Source organism: Notolepis coatsorum (genome assembly GCF_963971535.1).
Source record: "Notolepis coatsorum genome assembly, chromosome: 1".
In the NCBI taxonomy this organism is placed as follows: domain Eukaryota; kingdom Metazoa; phylum Chordata; class Actinopteri; order Aulopiformes; family Paralepididae; genus Notolepis; species Notolepis coatsorum.
Genome location: NC_140165.1, coordinates 80340277 through 80363652, shown reverse-complemented (window position 1 = coordinate 80363652; position 23376 = coordinate 80340277). Strand labels below are relative to the sequence as shown.

General features: G+C 45.4%; 1 protein-coding gene across 1 annotated transcript in view; it reads right to left on the bottom strand.

Annotated features, from left to right (window-relative positions):
* Positions 1 to 23376, bottom strand: part of LOC311242721 (uncharacterized protein) — a gene marked incomplete at its 5' end in the record, with an annotated part of 37423 nt that overhangs the window by 11716 nt on the left and 2331 nt on the right. Inside the window, one exon of the mRNA XM_084331733.1 lies at positions 16899 to 17963. Within this exon, the coding sequence (XP_084187859.1) occupies positions 16899 to 17963 (1065 nt within the window). The remainder of the gene's footprint in view (positions 1 to 16898; positions 17964 to 23376) is intronic.

Here is a 23376-nt window from a genome sequence, read left to right as displayed (position 1 = left end):
CATACGGATCAGTAGCCTACTTGCGGGCCCAAGACCAGGGGGGAGAGATCTACACAGCATTTGTCCTCGCCCGCTCGAGAATAGCCCCACGCAAGCAACAATCTATCCCACGTCTAGAGCTCTGCGCAGCCCTAGCCGGAGCGCACCTAGCCACGCTCATCCAACGTGAGCTCACCATACCGGTGTCTAGAACAATCCTGTGGTCAGATTCCACGACGGTACTCGCCTGGATCAAATCGGACTCATGCAAGTACAAAGTCTTCGTGGGAGTCAGAGTCACCGAGATTCAAGACTTAACCGAAGAGTTAACCGGAGAAACAGAGTGGCGCTACGTTGATACAAAACAGAACCCAGCTGACGTCATCACCCGGGGGATGCCCCTGGATGACCTCACCCGTCGCAATGTCTACAGTGACGGCCCCGCATTCCTAAGACTCCCGGAAGGACAGTGGCCCATGCCTATCCCGAGGGAAGCAAGTCCAGAGGAGGTGGAAATTAAGAAGTCTGTGTTCTGTGGATTGAGCACCGTAGCCTCCACCGACCCTAACATAAACGATTGCACGTCCATAGAGAGTGCACAACAAAGAACATTCCTGCGGTACCACCCGGAGTGCAAGTCCCCCGCTGATATGTCAGCGGCTAACTACGAGGAAGCAGAATTGCTTCTACTGCAGCGAGCCCAGAGAGACTCGTTCCCCGATGAATTGGCCTGTCTACAGGGAGGAAAGCCCGTCCCATCCGACAGCAGATTAATTCACCTGGCCCCCGAGAGCGACGCTCACACCCTCATCAGAGTGGGTGGTCGCCTACGCAGAGCCCCCAATCTACCGGATGACATTAAATACCCGATCGTATTGAACAGCCGACACAAGGTCACAGAGCTGATTATAAAGAAATACGATGAGGATGTACATCACGCAGGAGCAGAAAGAGTCTTCGCGGAAATCAGACGTCGTTACTGGATCCTACAAGGAAGAGAGGCGGTACGACGCTTCCAACGAACATGTCTAGACTGCCGCAAGTGGCGCGCGCAGCCCAGCATACCAAGGATGGCTGACCTTCCTCCATGTCGCCTCCGAATCGGTGACAAGCCATTCCACTCAACGGGTATGGACTGCTTTGGCCCGCTGCACATAAAGAAAGGAAGAGGAACCGAGAAGCGGTGGGGTATTGTATTCAAATGCATGACCACCAGAGCGATACACATCGAGCTTCTCCCGACCATGAGCACAGACTCATTCCTTATGGCCTTCCGTAGATTCATATCACGGAAAGGAAGACCGTCTACCCTATTGTCCGATCATGGGACAAACTTTAAAGGCGGCGAAAGAGAGCTGAGAGAGAGCTTCCAAGCTATGGGCCCAGAACTTAAGACCCACCTCGCTCCAGCACAGGTTGATTTCCAATTCAACCCCCCAAACGCACCCCACTTCGGTGGCACTTGGGAACGAGAAGTGCGCTCCATAAAGACAGCCCTGTACGCAGTACTTGGGGCCCAGACTGTGGCGGAAGAAGTCCTAATGACAGTCCTCACGGAGATTGAGGGAGTACTTAACTCGAAGCCCCTCGGATATGTCTCCAGTGATGTGGCGGATATCGACCCAGTTACCCCCAACACACTCCTGATGGGGCGGCTAGATCCCACATTACCCCAGACAATGTACCGGCCTGAAGAAGCGAACGGCCGACGAATGTGGAGGTACAGCCAAGTATTAGCCGACAAGTTTTGGAACAGTTTCCTACTGCACTACCTACCGTCTCTACAGACCCGCCAGAAGTGGGTAAAGGAGAGAGACAATTTGACAGAAGGAACAGTCGTCATGATTATTGATCAATCACTGCCCAGAGCTATGTGGCCGGCCGGCCGCGTAAGCAAAGTGATCACCGGTGCCGACGGCAAGGTCCGAGCAGCTGAAGTGCTCGTCCAGGGTCGCACTTACACCCGTCCCGTGGCAAGGCTCATAGAACTGCCTCGACTCCCAGACACAATCGATGATGACCATGACCCTACAACCCTATGACTTTGTGAAGTTGACTGACCCCTACAGCAAACCCTTATGTGTAAATAGACAACGCGATTAATCTGTCTCCGTTTAACTGATTAGGTCTGGGACCTATTCAGGGGGTGGCTGTTGTGAAGGGCCAGATTAAACCGAATATATATATTTATTTATATATATATATTTAATTGTATTTGTATATTCTCTAATATTCCCTGATATCCCTTGTATATTCCTTGTACAATATGCATTGAATATCCATTCTAGCCTACTGAACATCCCATAATAGTCTCCATTCTACTATTGGTCGAGACCTTGGTGCCAGGCTGCCATACCCCTCAGACCCAGTTCAAACGTACCGCTCGACATGTACGAACAAGTCCTAGTTCCGCGTAGGAATTTGGCTACCGCACCACTAATGGGACTATTTGTTCATAGTGCGTATATATACTGCGCTACTAAAGTAGGACTTTCTTTTCAGTCCAGTTTCTTACCCTCCAATAGAGTCACAGACGTAAAGCCTCCCCGCGATGCCACGTGTGGGAGTAAGGCCAAGTTCGGCCTACCATCGGTATTGAGACATCGTGTATATTAATATTTGAATAGTCATATTTGGCACTATATCGTCGAGTTGGACGTAGTCTATTAAGCTAATAATAGTCTGTTAATATATAGTGCTTCGTGCGGTGAGAATACTACCGTAGTCAGTACCCCATCGTTTCGGGCAGAGAACTGGCTGCTTACCCAGGGTGGTTGACCCTATGTGAAGCTGCACCCGAGGAGCCCCAGAGCCGACGAGCGAGTGGACCTGTATACCGGATTATTCTACCGACGACAGCCCGCCTTCCCAGGCACGGATTATGCTTTGGATACTTTGATTATTCTATGGATAAAGACCCCCGACACTACCGTGTGTTGGAACCCCCCCCCCCTGGAGAGGACGCAAGGTGAGGAGACGCTCTGCAAGACGAGGTCTCTCCACATCTCTCCCCCGTGGACCGGAGAGACCGGCCCACAAAGAGTCCACCTGCTTTCATCTGTGGTCCAAGGATCGCCGGCGCATTGAACGGCACTACAGTGGGTTCACCTGGGATACCCTTGGCCGGACGAGGCAGCTGGATTCTACCCCCCCCCCCCCCCTCCTACTCCTGTTGGCTTACAAGCGACCGGATTAACCCCCTCTAGTGTATCCAGCCTATAATCATTAAAGTATCATTGCTGTTATTCCTTAACTATTCCAGGTCGTATATTTACCACCTGCGCCTTCAGAGATTGGACATTATCTATTGATATACCGACGAATACTCCTTGCCATAAAAGTGCATACTATTTCAATTCATAAATGTAATTAAGTGATTAAGTGCTTATTCTACACACCATCGCTGTGTAGGAAATAAAGACCTGTTTCTAATTCGTACATTTGTGTTGGATCCGTTTCATCTACGTGAGAGTGTTCATGATAATATATTTATGCCGTGTACTGGGTGGCCGAATATTAAGTACAAAGGTAGTGGTAGTAAGTATCATATCTAGTAATACAGTCAGGGAATTGTACCCCTCAGTTACAGTACCCATTCTGCAATCTGTTAATAAACTTTTCAATCAATCAATCAATCAATCAATTCAATCAATTCCCCCCCCCTTTCATGCATTCATGGTGGAACATTATATCGATCATATGCATTTTGATTTTTAGCTCTAGCTTCTGTAGGGCCGAAACGCCATTCGATTTAACGTTATTAGCTTAGCAGCCTGTATCTCGTTTTGCAGGAAATATACCAGACCAATCCCATATAAGAAATAAAAAATTATTTCTTTAAGCCATTTTGAAGGGACGGTTTATAGTGTCAATTGACAATGAGAATGGACAGATAGCAATAGTATAAAGTATAAATTTAGCTCTACAAACAGCCTCACGTACAATGAAACCTTATTATGATATGCTGGCCTTATAGAGTGAGATTAGACGGATCCAAATGGCCCCGAATGTGTTAAGGGAGGTTTGTGAGGTCTCTCTACTGGGGTTAAAGGGACACTTCACAAAAATAAATGCTTGTTTATTTTGCACATAATCTCACACATTCAAAAACGAAACAGTTTTGCACACATTCGTTTAGTTTGACAGTTACTGAGAGTGAATGAGTTTGAATATGGCCACCAGTGATGTCATCGGGGACATTGAATCCTTGTGTTGTGTCAATTACAGCTCCATGAAATGATATGTAGATGATAGAATAGCAACACCTTGTCTTGTAGGGGATAACATCCCTGGTGGCCACGTTCAAACTAATTTACCTGTATGTTTTGTTTACTGCTAGTAGCCGAAGTGTTTGTTGTTAACCCTTTCACTACCACTCTACCAAAGGGTTAATCCTTTCACTACCACACAAACAAAGCTTGTGTGGTAGCTTGTGTGGTAAATTAAACTTAATTTTCAACACATGTGATGAGATGGAAAAGAGAAGAACGAGACAGAGACACAGAGATAGAGAGAGACAGACAGAAGAACAGAAGAAGAGAAAGAGAGGGAAAGAGATACAGATAGAGAGAGAGAGAGATGTTTCCCATGTCAATAAAGCCCATTTGAATTGAATTGAATTGAATTGAATTGAGAGAGAGAGAGAGAGAGAGAGAGAGAGAGAGAGAGAGAGAGAGAGAGAGAGAGAGAGAGAGAGAGAGAGAGAGAGAGAGGAGTTTTATAAGGTAATCAGGGAGGTCTAATGTTGCTGTCAATACACTATTGATTAAAAATGTTTCCCAATGACCACATACTCTTCTCTCTCTCTTAGACACACACACACACACAAACACACGTGCGCGTGCACACACACACGCACACACACAGACTATTTTCACCCTTGAGTGAGAAAAAGCGTGGATAAATAAAATTTCCTTTCTCTGTCTCTCACTCCTTCACTCACATCCTCTCTCTGAGTGCACACATCTGTGTGTGTGTGTGTGTGTGTGTGTGTGTGTGTGTGTGTGTGTGTGTGTGTGTGTGTGTGTGTGTGTGTGTGTGTGTGTGTGTGTGTGTGTGTGTGTGTGTGTGTGTGTGTGACCAACTGTGTACGTGCCTGTGTGTGTGTGTGTGTGTGTGTGTGTGAACACCTTCAAGTGTGTGTGTGTATGTGCATGCCCATGTGTGTGCGCGTATGTGTGTGAGTGTTTATGCGTCTGTGCCAGTGTTTATGTGTGTGTGTTATACAGATGGTGGGTAGTGAGAGGAAACACCACTTTACCCCGCTGTGGCTTGGCGGGTGGCCAACACACACACACACAGAAAGAGAGAGAGAGAGAGCAGCCAACACACAGAGAGAGAGAGAGAGAGAGAGAGAGAGAGAGAGAGAGAGAGAGAGAGAGAGGAGAGAGAGATAGAGAGAGAGAGAGAGAGAGAGAGAGAGAGGAGAGAGAGAGAGAGAGAGAGAGAGGGGAACAAATACACAGGGAAGCAGACACATGCACACAGAGAGAGAGAGAGAGAGAGAGAGAGAGAGAGAGAGAGAGAGAGGAGAGAGGAGAGAGAGAGAGAGAGAGAGAGAGAGAGAGAGAGAGAGAGAGAGAGAGAGAGAAACCAACACACACACACGCACACAGGAACACAGTTTAGGGAAGGCTTCCAGCTTTATCAATTCAATTCAAATGGCTTTATTGGCATGACGTACTTCTACATGTTGCCAAAGCAATATTAAACATAAACGTGGATTACAAACAGATATAAGTACATACAAAATATCATTGTAAAATAAAACATCAAGTATTACGGCGTAAACATGTCAAGTGACTGTCACTCACTGTCCCTCAGTTTGTGGCACGCAGCAACATATGCTGCTGCTAGCTCACAGCTTGTTGAGGCCTCCCCTAGTAGGACTGGTAGTTTTTCTGTATCTGGTAGTGCGAGAAAGCCTTTTTTTATTAATTCAATTTTTTTTAAATGCGTTTCTCTAATATATTTATATTTTTCACATTTGGTGAGGAAGTGCCACTCAGTTTCAGGCTCACTGAGGGTGCAATGGCAGCACAGCCTTTGCTCTGCAGGAAGCCAGGTTTTCCTGTGCCTCCCCTTTTCAACAGCGAGGCTGTGCTCACTCAGTCTGTATTTTGTCAAGGTTCTTTTTAGTTGTTGATCAGTCACCATGCTCAAATAATCTGCTATGGTGTACTGTCGATTTAGAGCCAGATAGCACTGCATTTTGCTCTGTGCTTTTGTTTGTGTTTTCCAATAGGTGATGTAGTTTTGTTTTAGCTGTGTAGTAATCTGATTTATTCTGATTGGTGACGTGTTCTGTTCCTGAGGTGTGTTAAGAGAGCAGGTTTGTGGACTCAGCCTCAGGACCAGCTGGGTAAGGGGGTTCCTGATGCTCCTCAGCTCTTGGCACTGCAGGGCTTGATAATGGTACGAGAGGGGGTCACTTTGTTTTAGGTGTGTCCAAAAGTTAATTGCTCTTTTTTGTATTTTTAGTATTAGTGGGTAACGGCCTAATTCTGCCCTGCATGCATTGTTTGTAGTTTTCCTCTGGACATGTAGGATAATCTTACAGAACTCTGCATGCAGGGTCTCAATGGGGTGTTTGTCCCATTGGGTAAAGTCTTGTTTTGTAAGTGGACCCCACACCTCACTGCCATAGAGTGCAATTGGTTCAATAACACATTCAATTAATTTTAACCAGATTCAAATTGGTATTTCTGTTTGTATATTTCTTTTTGTGGCATAGAAAGCCCGGCGTGCTTTCCCTCTCAGCTCATTGACTGCTTCCTTAAAATGTCCAGTTGAACTTAGTTTTAGGCCTAAATAGGTGTAATGTGTGCAGTACTCTACATGTTTTGTACCAATTGAGAACTTTGGTAGGACGTCTTGAGATCTGGATCTTTTTTGGAATATCATTATTTTGGTCTTTTTGGGGTTTACTGCCAGGGCCCAGGTCTGACAGTAATGCTAGCAGGTCCAGGCTCTGCTGTAGGCCGTCTGCTGTGGGGGACAACACAACCAGGTCATCTGCAAAGAGCAGGCATTTCACTTCCCGATTGTGGAGACTTACACCGGGTCTCTCTGCCAATAAGCAGGGTTAAGACACACATACACACACACACACACACACACACACACACACACACACACACACACACACACACACACACACACTCACACTCACACTCACACTCACACTCACACTCACACTCACACTCACACTCACACACTGGTGCTGGTAATTCCAGTTAATTGCTGCTGGCAGAGGAAGGACTGGATGAAAAGAGAGATAGAGATGTAGAGAGGCTGAGAGGGGGGGTGGGGAGAGTGAGCGATGGAGAGAATGTTGCAAGGAGGAGAAAAATAGAGACTGACAGAGAGAGGTAGAGAGACAGTGGGAGCGAGAGAGGCAGAGGGAGAGTGAGAGAGAGAGAGAGAGAGAGAGAGAGAGAGAGAGAGAGAGAGAGAGAGAGAGAGAGAGAGAGAGAGAGAGAGAGAGGAGAGAGAGAGAGAGAGAGAGAGTGAGAGAGAAGTGCAGAGAAAGGGCTCAAGTGAGAGAGAAAGATAGAGGAATAGTGAGGAAGAGAGAATGAGAGAGAGACCAAGAGACACAGAAAGAGATAGACAGAGAGATATGGAAATGGATAGAATGATGTAGTTAACCCTTTCACTACCACACTACAGATGGTTAACCTTTCACTACCACACTACAGAAGGTTAACCTTTCACTACCACCACACTACAGAAGGTTAACCTTTCACTACCACCACACTACAGAAGGTTAACCTTTCACTACCACACTACAGAAGGTTAACCTTTCACTACCACACTACAGAAGGTTAACCTTTCACTTCCACACTACTGACGGTTAACCTTTCACTACCACACTACAGACGGTTAACCTTTCACTACCACACTACAGACGGTTAACCTTTCACTACCACACGACACTACAGGCTTGCCGCAGTAGTCTATATGTTACGTGTTAAGGCTTCACTGAGTACATTACTTGCCCACTCGCCCCCAAATATTTCAAATTAAACCCCACAGCAACTCGACTGGAGAGGCTGAGGACCAGTCCAGACCAGCAACAGTATGTTTGCGCGATAAGGCTACAGCTACATTGATCCGTCAATGAAAGGATAGAAAATTTACGTAAGGTATTACTGTCTCCGGTGGTTTATTTTTTTAAATTAGAACATAACGTCAACTCTGTCTGTCCAACAAATGGATACTTAAAAACAGACTTAGATGCACAAACAGTGGATCACTGTAGACGTATAATGTTAAAGATCAAAGTAAGCGCTCTACAGATATTGAGCGTAATTTTGCTAAATGTTTTAAATTAATTAAACATGATCGTTCACCATATTGACACATTCCATTTTGACCGTCTGCTCTTCTACATCAAACCAAGCACTTCCTCATTCCTCAGCTACATTGTCTGGCCAATCCTTTTGTTTATGTCGGTAGCCTCAAACAAAGTTGGAGAGGAAATCAAAAGAGCTCTTCTTTAAATGAAAACGGTTCACAAGATGAGGTATCGGTGCTTTTAAAAAGAGCATCGTTTATCATTTGGAATAACTTTTTGCAATGAAGTAAAGGTGCTATAGATAAAATATTTGGGGGGGGGGGGGGGGGGGGGGAGGAATGTTTGTCTAATGTCTAATGTCCTTTGTGTTTGTGGTGTGTTTTTTTATTTATTTTTTATTTGGTATATTAGTTAAGTTTAGATCTGTAGCCTATTTATTATTTCTTATTGTTTTGTCATTATTATTATTATTATTATTATTATTATTATTATTATTATTATTATTATTATTATTATTATTATTATTATTATTATTATTATTATTATTATTATTATTATTATTATTATTATTATTATTATTATTATTATTATTATTATTATTATTGTTGTTAACTCTTTGGACGATGATAGTCGGGTTATCTCGCCATGCGTTGAGCGCCAATAGTCGGGTTTTCATCGTTATTTCTTTTATTCGATATTTCCATTCATTACAGGCACACAGACTCGGGGTTAATAGCCCATGTGCTGCACACAGCAGCATCACACCTGGACAAGAGGCAGGGGAACTATGTGAGAATGCTGTTCATCGACTACAGCTCAGCATTCAATACCATAGTCCCCTCCAAACTCATAGCCAAGCTCAGGGACCTGGGCTTGAACTATGACCTCTGCCAGTGGGTCTTGGACTTCCTGACGGGCAGACCCCAGGTGGTGAGAGCAGGCAACTGCACCTCCTCATCCATCACTCTCAACATAGGTGCCCCCCAGGGCTGTGTTCTGAGTCCCCTCCTCTACTCCCTGTACACACATGACTGTGTGGCACAGCGGAACAACAACACAATCATCAAATTTGCTGACGACACAGTAGTGGTGGGCCTGATCTCTGCAAACGACGAGAGGGCCTACCTGGAGGAGGTCAAGGTTCTAGCGGGATGGTGTCAAGAGAACAGCCTCTCCCTGAACGTCAGCAAAACAAAGGAGATGATTGTGGACTTTAGGAGGTCGGGGGTCAGGGACTACAGCCCCCTCAGCATCGACGGGGCACCGGTTGAGAGAGTGAACAGTTTTAAGTACCTCGGAGTCCACATATCCGAGGACTTGACATGGACCACACACATTGACAGTGTTGTGAAGAAGGCACGGCAACGCCTCTAATTCCTCAGGCGCCTAAGGAAGTTCCAAGTCAGTCAGAAGATCCTTAAGAACTTCTACTCATGCACAATAGAGAGCATCCTGACTGGCAATATCACCTCCTGGTTTGGGAATAGCACCGCACAAGACCGTAGCAGACTACAGAGAGTGGCCCGTTCAGCCGAACGCACAATTGGAGGGGGACTTCCCACTCTCCAGGACATTTACAACAAGCTACTGTAAGCATGGGCATGGGCAAGCATGGGCAAGGCTAAGAGAATTATCAAAGACTCCAGCCATCCAAACAACTGCCTCTTTGAACTGCTGCGGTCAGGCAAGCGATACCGGAGTCTCATGGCAAGCACAGAGAGACTCAGAAGAAGCTTCTATCCCCAGGCCATCAGGATGCTCAACGAACAATAACACTGTAACAACCATCAAATGCACTCACAGCACACACATCCACATGCACACACTCACTTTAAACAAACAACCCACTGCAGCACCCACTTTAACCACTTTAGAACACCTAAACACACTTTATATTTATTGGTAAAGAATTTGCACTACAACCCATACCTCATTACACCTTACTGTAAATTGTACCTAAATTGTACCTCATCCCATTTCTGCTTTGCACTGTATAGTATATTGTATGGTAACTCAGTTACTTCTACTCTGCATTGAGCATTGTATATATGTATATATTGAACACTTGTGTCTACGTACTTGACTTCTATTTTATACTTGCTATACTTATTTTATACTGTGCATATTTTATACTAACAGAAAGAAGCATTTTGTATAAAAGTATTCTGTACTTCTGTATGACAACTAATAAAGAAACTTGAACTTGAACTTAACATGGGGAATCATCCTGAGAATGCCCAAGTGCAATACCGGCCGCATCCACCCAGGTGGCAGTATCGAACACCCTTTGAAACATTATATCTTGGCCTGTGCATCAATCAAATGTCTCCGGTCGGACTTTTCTTTGTCGGGCAAGTGGAGCGGTTGTCCCGATCGGATTGAGAAGTGTGAAATGCTCCCGATGCATGATGTGTGGCGGATTATGTTGGCGACACGATCGACACCAATACTGGGACTCGTACTCAGATAATTGGAATATTCTTTTTGGGGTACATCCTAGTGAAGGTAAGGGCTATATGATATCAATCCTGCTGTGATCCACCTCGATCACAACATATGTGTGTAACGTTACTCCACAACGTATGCCGTTGGTGACGATCAAAGCATCAAAAAATGACCCCCCCACCCTTTCATGCATTCATGATGAAACATAATACCGATAATATAGATTTGATTTTGAAATAGTAGCGTTTACAGGCGAGAAACGGCAATGCTTTTAGTGAAATGCACGTATTGCTGCATAGCGTCATTTTCTGGGATTAGACAGGATTACTCTAAAACTATACTCATATTCACCACGGTATAAAACGGGAATGTATGGATGAAAATAATATAAATTTTTCACATATTGAGCGATAGATAGTCGATGTCAAATGGGCCATAGTATTGTATCCATAAGCTATAATATAGAATATAGTTATAGCCCTGCAAACACCGCCACTTATTCCTATCTCTTATAGCTTGATGTGGTAAGTACAAACGATGCTCAACTGCGTGGCGTCCATTGAGTTAATGTTGATGTTGATATTGTGTTGTTTGTTGTTGTTGTTGTTAAAAAAAATTATAAAAAGATTTGAATTTTTTTTTTTGAATACATCCACAGAGCTTTTAGAAAGGCGCGGAATAAAAGTATTGCTTTTCCCCCCAAAAGATTATTGATTAATGATAAATTAATTAAAGTTTTTTTTGCACGTCCAAAGAAAATGTTGTCGTTTACATGTTGCATGCATGTATCCCCTCCCCCTACTTCCCATTTCCCCACATACAGTAGAATGCACCTGATTGGATAAATGAGCATCACAGAGGTAGGCTGTTAAACATAATTCCATACCAACACTCCGGTTTAGCCTTCTCCCGATTATGTCTTTCCTGTGAGCCACATCACGCGTTCCTTTACACATGGGAATCTCTGAGTCTGTATGTGTGTCTGTGTGCGTGTCTGTGTGTGTGTCTGTCATTTGCTCGGGGGGTTGTAGCGGTGGTCAGCCCAATATAATCAAATATTTAAAAAATGCAATTATGCTTTGGCCGTCAACAAATTAAATAAGCAAAATAAAGCTTATTGCCAAATACCAGTAAACTCAGGAGTAACCTCCACTACAGAAAATGTGCTTTTGATAATGAATTGAAGAGGCAGGCAAAGAGTAGTTTAGTTGAAATTATATATACTGTATTCAATGACACAAACACAGCAATAAATAAAACACAAGTGCAAAACGGCAATAAGCAACAGATTTTTTTTTTAAACTGTTCAGATTGTGTGCGTTCAGTGAGTGTGACAATAGAGACCTTGAGTGATCCAAAGCAATGTGGTCAAGTCCGGGATGTTTGGGGTTTTGAAGACGGGAGACATTTCAGTGAAGTAGTTGAAGTGAAAAAGGAAGGTGATAATTAACATAATTTGTAACCAGCTGGGTACCTCGGAGTCCACATATCCGAGGATTTGACATGGACCACACACATTGACAGTGTAGTGAAGAAGGCACGGCAGCGCCTCTACTTCCTTAGGCGCCTAAGGAAGTTCAAAGTAAGTCAGAAGATCCTTAACACAATGGCGGCCGACCACAGAGATCTCCGTGTTTCGATTCCACCCGTTGTGGACAGAAGCACGGATATATCCGTGGCAAGCTGTTTTTGCTTTTATTCCATTTTAATAACCTATTCAAGGTCGCCGAGCGGCACTGCAGATGTACCCTACTCTTTGAATTTGCCAACGTGCATTACCGGCCAGATCCTCTTAGGGGCGCTGTCGCGATAATGGAGTGTGCCCTGTGGCTGAACGGTGGACAATTTTTTTTGACTTTCAATGGAGTTTTCAGTTAGCTCGATTCTGGATGTGCAGCCTGTAGCTTGGATTACGTTTTGGATAGCAGATTTCACTATGCAATAAGGGGATTTATCATCAGCCAATGGACATATTGATCTACCAGATGGCGATCGATAACAGGGAAATGCTTTGGGGGATCCCACTGGCCCACGGTAAGATCTTTTTCACGTAAAGTACATCCCGATCGGGCCTTGTTTTGATAGCCATCCATCCGATCAATGAATGAGGCTAATGAAGCTAACGCGGTTATTGGTAATCAATAATCAGAAACAATGTCCCCCGCCCCCCCCTCCCCTTTCATGCATACATGCTTGAGGATTGTGCCGATCATATGCAGTTTGAGTTTTAACTGTAGCATATGTATAACAGAAATGCCATTGGATATAACGGTAGTAGCTATTAGCCCTTTATCTCGTCTTCCAGGAACTATACTAGACCAAATCCCGCATAACGCTTATATTCACGGCGCTATAAAATGAGAACGTATTGATGAATTTTTTTTCTTTAAGCCATTTTGAAGGGACGGTTTATGGTCTCAATTGACAATGAGAATGGACAGATAGCAATACTATAAAGTATAGATTTAGCTCTACAAACAGCCCCACGTCTGTTTACATTTGCCGGTCCTCTAGAGATTTATTAGACGCATCCCAATGGCCCCGAATGTGTTAAAGGGGAACTATTTTACTATTTCTTTCACTATTTGGGCAATTTTACACAATTCCTGTGAGTTTATGGAACACATCTGTACGTTTTTTTTCCAAAAAAATGCATTGTTTTGTATTTTTTATCAAGTACTCAAAAAGAGCATTTTTCGACCTCAAAATTTTAAGCCGTTTCGAGGCTGAGAGAGAGAGAGAGAGAGAGAGAGAGAGAGAGAGAGAGAGAGAGAGAGAGAGAGAGAGAGAGAAACCAACACACACACACACACACGCACACAGTTTAGGGAATGCTTCCAGCTTTATCTAAGGTCTCTCTGCCAATAAGCAGGGTTAAGACACACACACACACACACACACACACACACACACACACACACACACACACACACACACACACACACACACACACACACACACACACACACACACACACACACACACAGGGGCGGACCTTCCTACAGGCGATATAGGCGGTCGCCTAGAGCGCCACCCAGAGGGGGGCGCCAAAAAAAATGTTTAAATTTTTTTTATTTAAATAAAAAAAAAAAAAAAAAAGTGCAGTTTTGGCCCCCCCCTCTATATCTGCAACCATTATTTTTACAGTCAGAACATGCTAGAGCGCTGTACATTGATGGGTATCGGTCAAGTGTTTATAGAATTGAGCATGGGAGGAAAGAAAGACTAACGTTAGAGAACTACGAAGAGGCAAAAGCCATAAAAAAAAAGTGGTGAATCTCGCCTAGGGCGCCAAATGTGCTAGGTCCGCCCCAGTGAGAGAGAGAAGATCTTATAGAACACAATAGCGAGCATCCTGACTGGTAACATCACCTCCTGGTTTGGGAATAGCACCACACACGACAGCAGAAGACTACAGAGAGTGACCCGTTCAGCCGAACGCACAATTGGAGGTGGGCTTCCCACTCTCCAGGACATTTACACCAAGCGTTGCAGGGCCAAGGCTAAGAGAGTAACCAAAGACTCTAATCACCCAAACAACTGCCTCTTTGAACTGCTGCGGTCAGGCAAGCGATACCGGAGTCTCATGGCAAGCACAGAGAGACTCAGAAGGAGCTTCTATCCCCAGGCCATCAGGATGCTCAATGACTCTATGTAACAACTCTATGACTCTCTATGACTCTATGATCTACACTGATTGCACACACAACACATTCACACATCGATGGCGGAGGCAACCATGCAAGGTGCCAACCTGCTCATCGGGAGCAATTAAGGGTTAAGTGTCTTGCTCAAGGACACTTCGACACACTGCCTGTGAGGAGCGGGAATCGAACCGGGAACCTCCGGATTACATCATAAATCCCATTATTCCAGGCTGAAATCTGCGAATCGAAACGTGAACAACGGTGCGGGCCCTTCTTTTTGGATCAGGCTCATATGAAACGCCCATAGACAGTAAAATAATTTTTTTCCCCATTCGCCCTCAATGATACTGCAGTGGAGCGATGGCGCCCCTAAGAGGATCTGGCCGGTATTGCATGTTGCCGAAATCACAGATGCGGGTAGATCTGCAGAGTTGATGGGGGATGTTGATACGGTGATTAATATGGAATAAAACAATAACAACTTGCCACGAGTTAACTCGTGGCTCTGGTCCTCAACGCATGGCACCGAAACCTGAGTTAACTCGTGGTTGGGCGGCAAAGTTATACAAAATGGCAAATATATAGCCTACATGAAAGGAATGTTGGATATTCACATGCTTATTTACAGAATGTAGATGTGTCCATTCTATTCCATTAAGGCTATATCCACGTGATCGAGTTTAGTGCTTGTTTATTTATTCACAGCCATTTGCAGTGTTCGTATTTATTTATTTTAGGACATCACAATACCTCATAGAATCATGACTATAAATATGAAACATAATTGTTAATGATACAAATATTCTCATATTTATTATTATTATAATTATTTAAATGTGAACATGTTTGTGGAATTTATGTGAACGCAATCACTAATGATTTCTCACAAATTCAGCCCACCATGGGCACACTCCAAAATGGCTTATCTACGACTGCTTTTCTGCGTTCTTAAATCCTGTTCTTAGCTAAGAACGAATCCCAGATAAGAAACCATTCAAGAATGCCAGAATTGTCCCGAGGACTTTGTAAGTGGAGTTACAAAGAAATTCCTTTGTAACCTTTTCTTAACTGTGTTCAGGAATGAGGTCCAATGAACTTTACCTTAGAAATTTGCATTCTGCTATGAAAAACAAGGCCAGTATGTCACATACTGTATCCCACATACTATATCTCACATACTGTATCTCACATACTGTGTCACATACTGTCTCACATACTGTAGCTCACATACTGTATCCCTATTACTTGTATCTGATTATGTGACTGTATTACTTGGATCTGTGATTATGTGACTGCATTACTCGTATCTGATTGTGATTATGTGACTGCATTACTCATATCTGATTGTGATTGTGTCTGACTGCATTACTCGTATCTGATTGTGTCTCTGACTGTAATACTTGTATCTGATTGTGATTGTGTCTGACTGTAATACTTGTATCTGATTGTGATTGTGTCTGACTGAATTACTCGTATCTGATTGTGATTGTGTCTGACTGCATTACTTGTATCTGATTGTGATTGTGCGACTGTAATACTTGTATCTGATTGTGATTGTGTCTGACTGCATTACTTGTATCTGATTGTGATTGTGTCTTTCTGTATTACTTGTATCTGATTGTGTCTTACTGTATTACTTGTATCTGATTGTGTCTTTCTGTATTACTTGTATTTCTGATTGTGTCTTTCTGTATTACTTGTATCTGATTGTGTCTTTCTGTATTACTTGTATCTTTGTGTCTTTCTGTATTACTTGTATCTCTGATTGTGTCTTTCTGTATTACTTGTATCTCTGATTGTGTCTTTCTGTATTACTTGTATCTGTGATTGTGTCTTTCTGTATTACTTGTATCTGTGATTGTGTCTTTCTGTATTACTTGTATCTGTGATTGTGTCTTTCTGTATTACTTGTATCTCTGATTGTGTCTTTCTGTATTACTTGTATCTGATTGTGTCTTTCTGTATTACTTGTATCTCTGATTGTGTCTTTCTGTATTACTTGTATCTCTGATTGTGTCTTTCTTTATTACTTGTATCTGATTGTGTCTTTCTGTATTACTTGTATCTCTGATTGTGTCTTTCTGTATTACTTGTATCTCTGATTGTGTCTTTCTTTATTACTTGTATCTGATTGTGTCTTTCTTTATTACTTGTATCTGATTGTGTCTTTCTGTATTACTTGTATCTGTGATTGTGTCTTTCTGTATTACTTGTATCTGATTGTGTCTTTCTGTATTACTTGTATCTGATTGTGTCTTTCTGTATTACTTGTATCTGATTGTGTCTTTCTGTATTACTTGTATCTGTGATTGTGTCTTACTGTATTACTTGTATCTGATTGTGTCTTTCTGTATTACTTGTATCTGTGATTGTGTCTTTCTGTATTACTTGTATCTGATTGTGTCTTTCTGTATTACTTGTATCTGATTGTGTCTTTCTGTATTACTTGTATCTGATTGTGTCTTTCTGTATTACTTGTATCTGTGATTGTGTCTTTCTGTATTACTTGTATCTTTGTGTCTTCTTACCTCCATCCCTCCTCCTCCTGGCTTCTTCTTCAGCTCTTCACACTTCCTGAACTTACAGATCTGATGACCCGTCTTCCTGTTCCGACAGGAAGAACACACCCCACAGTTAATCAGCCTCCTGCACGGCCCGCATACCCCACAGCGCTTCCTCTTCCTTTTAGCAACCGCCCCTGATGACGACCCACCCCCTCCCGTCACCCCCGACGATGAGGGGGAGATTGATGGACAGGGGGAGGAGTTCGAATGCTGCTGGCAGTCCGATAAACCCCTCTGATTGGTTGTCATCTGGAAGGCGCTAGCGTCCGTTGAAATTCCGCCCCCGGCTGAACCCATTGCCATGACGATGACCCCAGGAGGTAAGCCCAGCCCCCCCAGGAAGCTGCCGCTCATAACCCCGCCCCCATTGCAGTTCCCAGCATCCGATAGGCCCATCATGTCTGACTGGGCGTGTCCCTGTTTGTTCATGACACCACAGTCCGCTGCAGATCCGTAACCATGAAGAAAGTTCCCATTGCTGTGTGTCATGTGGTGATGGGTTTCCTGTCCTGGGAGGGCAGCAGATTGTCCATGTTTGTTGGCCCCGCCCCCTTCATTACTCCCTCCTCCCCCACTCGCTCCCCCACTGCCCTGGTGCATGCTGGTCCGATGAGGGTGCGGCGAGGTCATGTGACCTGCCGCCGCCGCGACCCCGGCAACAGAAGGATGATGGTGGTGATGATGCGTGCCCGCCGTCACCGGTTTGGGACGCCCCCAAAACATGGCAGCGGGGTGGTTCATGTTCATGTTCATGTTCATGTTCATGTTGTCGTGGCAACCCCACGGGGCCGTCGCCATGGCGCCCAGCCTGGCCGCGGCGGGGGGGAACATAGGCGCGGCAGCCGCCAGACGGGCCGCCAGCTTCGCCGACTGCGGGAAGGCCGCCGCGGCCGCCGCGGCCGCGGCGTTGGTCATGTTCACGTTCATGTTGACGTTGGTCTTGTAGAAGTTGGCGATGGACGAGCGGTACCGGTCCATCTCTGCACTGTAGTCCAGCATGGTGGGAGTCAAGCTGCCACACGCTCCCATCTGTAACACACAGCCGGTTCATTCGGTAGGGTTCCCATAGAGTTGGCATTAACCCTTTCACTACCACACTACCAAAGGGTTAACCCTTTCATTGCGACAATACAGAAGGTTAACCATTTCACTGCCACTCGACAAAGGGTTAACCCTTTCACAAAAGGTTAACCTTCTGTAGTGTGGTAGTGAAAGGTTAACCGTCTGTAGTGTGGTAGTGAAAGGGTTAACCTTCTGTAGTGTGGTAGTGAAAGGTTAACCGTCTGTAGTGTGGTAGTGAAAGGTTAACCTCCTGTAGTGTGGTAGTGAAAGGTTAACCTTCTGTAGTGTGGTAGTGAAAGGTTAACCTTCTGTAGTGTGGTAGTGAAAGGTTAACCTTCTGTAGTGTGGTAGTGAAAGGTTAACCTTCTGTAGTGTGGTAGTGAAAGGTTAACCGTCTGTAGCGTGGTAGTGAAAGGGTTAACCGTCTGTAGTGTGGTAGTGAAAGGTTAACCGTCTGTAGTGTGGTAGTGAAAGGTTAACCTTCTGTAGTGTGGTAGTGAAAGGTTAACCTTCTGTAGTGTGTCTGTAGTGAAAGGCTAACCTTCTGTAGTGTGGTAGTGAAAGGTAACCTTCTGTAGTGTGGTAGTGAAAGGTTAACCTTCTGTAGTGTGGTAGTGAAAGGGTTAACCTTCTGTAGTGTGGTAGTCAAAGGTTAACCTTCTGTAGTGTGGTAGTGAAAGGTTAACCTTCTGTAGTGTGGTAGTGAAAGGTTAACCGTTTGTAGTGTGGCAGTGAAAGGTTAACCTTCTGTAGTGTGGTAGTGAAAGGTTAACCGTTTGTAGTGTGGCAGTGAAAGGTTAACCTTCTGTAGTGTGGTAGTGAAAGGTTAACCGTCTGTAGTGTGGTAGTGAAAGGTTAACCTTCTGTAGTGTGGTAGTGAAAGGTTAACCTTATGTAGTGTGGTAGTGAAAGGTTAACCTTCTGTAGTGTGGTAGTGAAAGGTTAACCGTCTGTAGTGTGGTAGTGAAAGGTTAACCTTCTGTAGTGTGGTAGTGAAAGGTTAACCTTATGTAGTGTGGTAGTGAAAGGTTAACCTTCTGTAGTGTGGTAGTGAAAGGGTTAACCTTCTGTAGTGTGCTAGTGAAAGGTTAACCTTCTGTAGTGTGGTAGTGAAAGGTTAACCGTCTGTAGTGTGGTAGTGAAAGGGTAACCTTCTGTAGTGTGATAGTGAAAGGTTAATCTCCTGTAGTGTGCTAGTGAAAGGTTAACCTTCTGTAGTGTGCTAGTGAAAGGTTAACCTTCTGTAGTGTGGTAGTGAAAGGTTAACCGTCTGTAGTGTGGTAGTGAAAGGGTAACCTTCTGTAGTGTGCTAGTGAAAGGGTTAACCTTCTGTAGTGTGCTAGTGAAAGGGTTATCAACATTTGGGTCGGGATGTCCACGGTATGAGATATTGATGGTACGATTAAAGATGAACGATTAAAGAGTAATTATCACAGTTTCACATTATTAACATGTCATTTATTTTGCAACATTATGGAGGGGGATAACATAAGCATTTTATAATTTCATAAGTACGCTTTCTGGTAAATTCTTTGGAGTCCTACAAAGGGAGACGTAGGGCTAGATTTAGGCTAAAAGTACATTTTGAAATTCTATAGTTTCATTTTGATATAAAAATTATCATAGAATATTGTAGACACAGATACCATAATGTCTAAAATCATCACAGTTCTGTTTCATTAGGGGATCCGCTTGGCATCACTCATGCACTCCCTCGCGTACGTGCACGCGCACTGAATACATTCCACAAATGTACCTTTAATACCAGTATTAGTCTGACCACACCCCTCATCAGCTTACCTTCATAAGCAGGTGTGTGGTCACCTGCTCTCCTCCTTCTCGCTTTCACCACAAGGAAGTGCCCGGTAGTACCCCACTTGACGTGTTGTTAGTTGAAAAGAGTTGTGACAAGTCTACATTGTGCTTAATTTTTTCTTCTCTCATATCTGTTGTAAAGAAAAAGTTTGGGTCATAATGTATTCTTCGGAGAGTAGACCCGCTAGACCTACTCTTCACCAGCGGTTCTCCATTCCCGCCTCCGTCGTGCGTTCTGGTGCTGGGCTGTTGCCACTTTCGTGGTTGCCGACCCAGCCCAGGAGACAGCCGATGGATAGTTTGCCTCTCCGAAGAGCCGAGGAGTCGGTGCCGTCGCTCCGGCGGTGGCCTGATCTCGACTCTGGTTCCTCTGGTTCCAGGGAACCACCTTGGCCTCATCAGCAGGATGCCCTACTATCGGCCACATCAGACTGTGGCTCCTTGACCAGTTGCAGCCTGCTGCATGTGAGGGATGCAGGTTCGGTGGAGGAAGGTCCGCAGGGGGAACTGCAGGCTTTGTTTCCCGAGCTCATGGCGGTAGCCGCCGCCGCAAACGGCGTGCCGCTGCCCCTGCCATTGCCTGCTCCTGTCCCTGATGATCTCATAGGTCATCTCTGGCAGCGTCGCCCAGTGAGAGGGGCTGATGTTGTCTACCCATTTTTCCCCTCAATGGGGACGTATGTTCGTCAGGGTCAGGCGGTTTCCAACATCATGGGACTAACCCCCACCTACGTACCAGTTACGCGGGTGTCGGGGTTAGTCAAAGGTATGAGGGAGGGCGTGCCTCGGCTTGATAGTCCGATGGCCGCTCTCCTCTGTCCGGATATGGTGTGGGAACCCTTATGCAAGCCGGTCCTCCAGGGTAGATCGGCTAGGCGATTGGCATATTGGGGTGACCAGTCATTCATCGCTGGTACACAATCGCTGGCTGCGGCGTCTAACATCGCCCACCTGGCTAGATTTGTATCAGGGATTATGACGGGCGGCACAGATCTGACCGAGGTAAAATGCGATCAGATCACCCAGGCGTCAGGAGCTGTCCTGCACCTTACCCAGGTGCTGGCCATAGCCATGGGGAAAGTGCGCGCCCTGGCCACCCTGGGCCAGCGTCATCTTTGGCTGGAGCAGGCCCGTGTGCCGGAACGGAAGAGAGCCCCTCTTCTGACGGCCGCCCTCTCCGACGCTGGTCTGTTCGGGAAGGCCCTGCGGTTGATGACCTCAACATGCAGAGAGATGGCAGAGGAGAGATCCATCCTTCAACCCCATTTTCCGCCTCCCGTCCTTGCCGGTGGAGTCAGAAGGCTTCCACGACGTCGAGCTGCCTCCGTCGTCCCTACCACTGCCTCTACCGCCGCTGCTGGCCCTTCCAAGAAGGCCAGGAAAAGAGACGGCGCTTCTGCTACCGCCGGCCCATCCACGACCGGAGGAGACGGTAGGGAACGTCGAGACCAGCAGACAGTAACCTACCGTCCCTCCGGGGCTCCTCGGGGTGGCAAGACTCGAGCGGCGCGAGGTGGCAGACGCCGCTGAGAGTGACTTTTCCCCTCTGTGTCCCCTCTCCTTTACACCCTCCCGACCCCTCTATGATTGTGTTTTTGTGCCTTAAAAAACGTGTGATAATAAAAAGTTCCCCGACATAAGACACATTTTTTCTTCAACAAATCATATGGTGGGGTTGTGTAAATATGAATCTGCACTTTTACATTGTGAGATGAGTCGTGTTGTGTTACGAGATTAAGCAAGGTCTGCAACATACACTCAGTCATAGGGGGTTCTATTAGCCTGACGCTCCACATGCAGGTAGAAACTGGTGTTATTCCGTTGCTTAAACTAAGTATATGTGTCTCACAATGCTGTTGTGTTAGTTGCAGTAATACTCGTACACACACGTTCCACGGCCTAGCCGTTACTCTCGGTCAGCGTTTTTGCTATGTACGACATAGTCAACAGGTGTAGGATTCACACACATACGACTTGTTTTTGTTGTAAATCCTGTTCACATTTTGTGGGTAGCGGGCATTGTATTAGCTTACGCTATACGGCAGAGCGGCACGGTGGTGTAGTGGTTAACACTGTCGCCTCACAGCAAGAAGGTCCAGGGTTCGATTCCCGCTTGGGGACCAGGTTTCCATGATGCCAGTTACCCAGGTGGGGTATCTCCCAGGCCTTTCTGTGTGGAGTTTGCATGTTCTCCCCGTGCTCGCAAGGGTTTCCCCCCCGATAAGATAAACCCAATGGAAAAACATGCACAACAATAGATCGCTAACGCTGTGGCGTCCTTGACGAAGACGGACAGGAGCACTTGGATTGGTCCCCTGGCGCGGCTCACGTTGACGCCTGTCTGCTCCCGGCTGCCCTTGGGGGGGAAGGACGACGGGATGGGTTAATCGCAGATACGAATTGCATGCATGCATCGCATGTGTGCCGATTGATGACCTCTGAGCAGGTCCTAAATTATTATTATTATAAATTATTATTATATACATTAGCATTCTACCGGAGGTTTTCAAAATGGCTACAGTTGTTTTTTGTGTGTAGGGAACGAAGGGTTTTTTGTGAGGGGGTGTCGAATAAACCCCTCCTTCCCACTTGATTGGTTTAGGAGATTTTATCTCTTCTGCTGAGCCAGTCAGGGCCGAGCCGTTAGGACGTCTTGGCAGGGGGGGGGGGGGGTTATCCTGCCAACTCCTATTACAAACAGGAGCCGTGTGCAGGGTTTCCCCCCGTCGTAGCGGTGTTGCTATGGCGACGCCTTCCATGAGTTACGGTGTCTTAAGGTGTCGAGTTAGAGCGTAGGGCTCACGCTGCTGCGCTCGATTTATGTGTAACTTGAGTCAGTTGGTCACGTGACTCACAGTTGGCATGTCTTTCTCATGACTACAACTCGTGTGGGAAGGTTTTCTGGGAGGGTCTAGTCTTTACTCTCTGATTAAAGAGAGTGACTGGATGCAAAATCATGTGAAAACGGGTTTTTTACTCCCAGCTGTGCAGTTGGGTTCATAAGGGTGATGCTTCTTCTTTATTATTATAAAGAGTTGGATGTGTCTATATGAATTGGAAATGGGGGCCCCTGATGGAAATAAGACTAACGTCTTTCTCAGGTCTGCCTCCCCTTACCGATTGTGTGTATTGAGCCGTACTGTGTTGTACCCTTTCTGCAATCTGTTGGTTAAAGTTTTCATTCATTCATTCATGGAGTTGGTTGCATCCCGCCCTCTTGTCGTTCCCCTGGGCGTCTTGGGGATTCAATAAGATGGTCTAAATAGCCTATTATTGATGTGGATATGCCCAACGCACACATAGTGCTAGCTCAGGATGTTCTGTTGGACATTAGGTAACTGACTGGCGCGCCTTGATTGCTTGGGGTTAAAACAGCGTTTTTATAAAGCAATTGGGATGGGGGTTTTTCCTCTTCCGACGCCCTGTGTGGTTGTCGACGGGTTCTCGTTCATATCAGGGGATGATAACGGAATGGATCTGAACATATGTGGAAGGGTCTCACGCCCTGGGGGTGGGCCGCCGGGCGCGGTTCGCACCGAAACGTCTGAGTGGCGCCTTCTTTTTA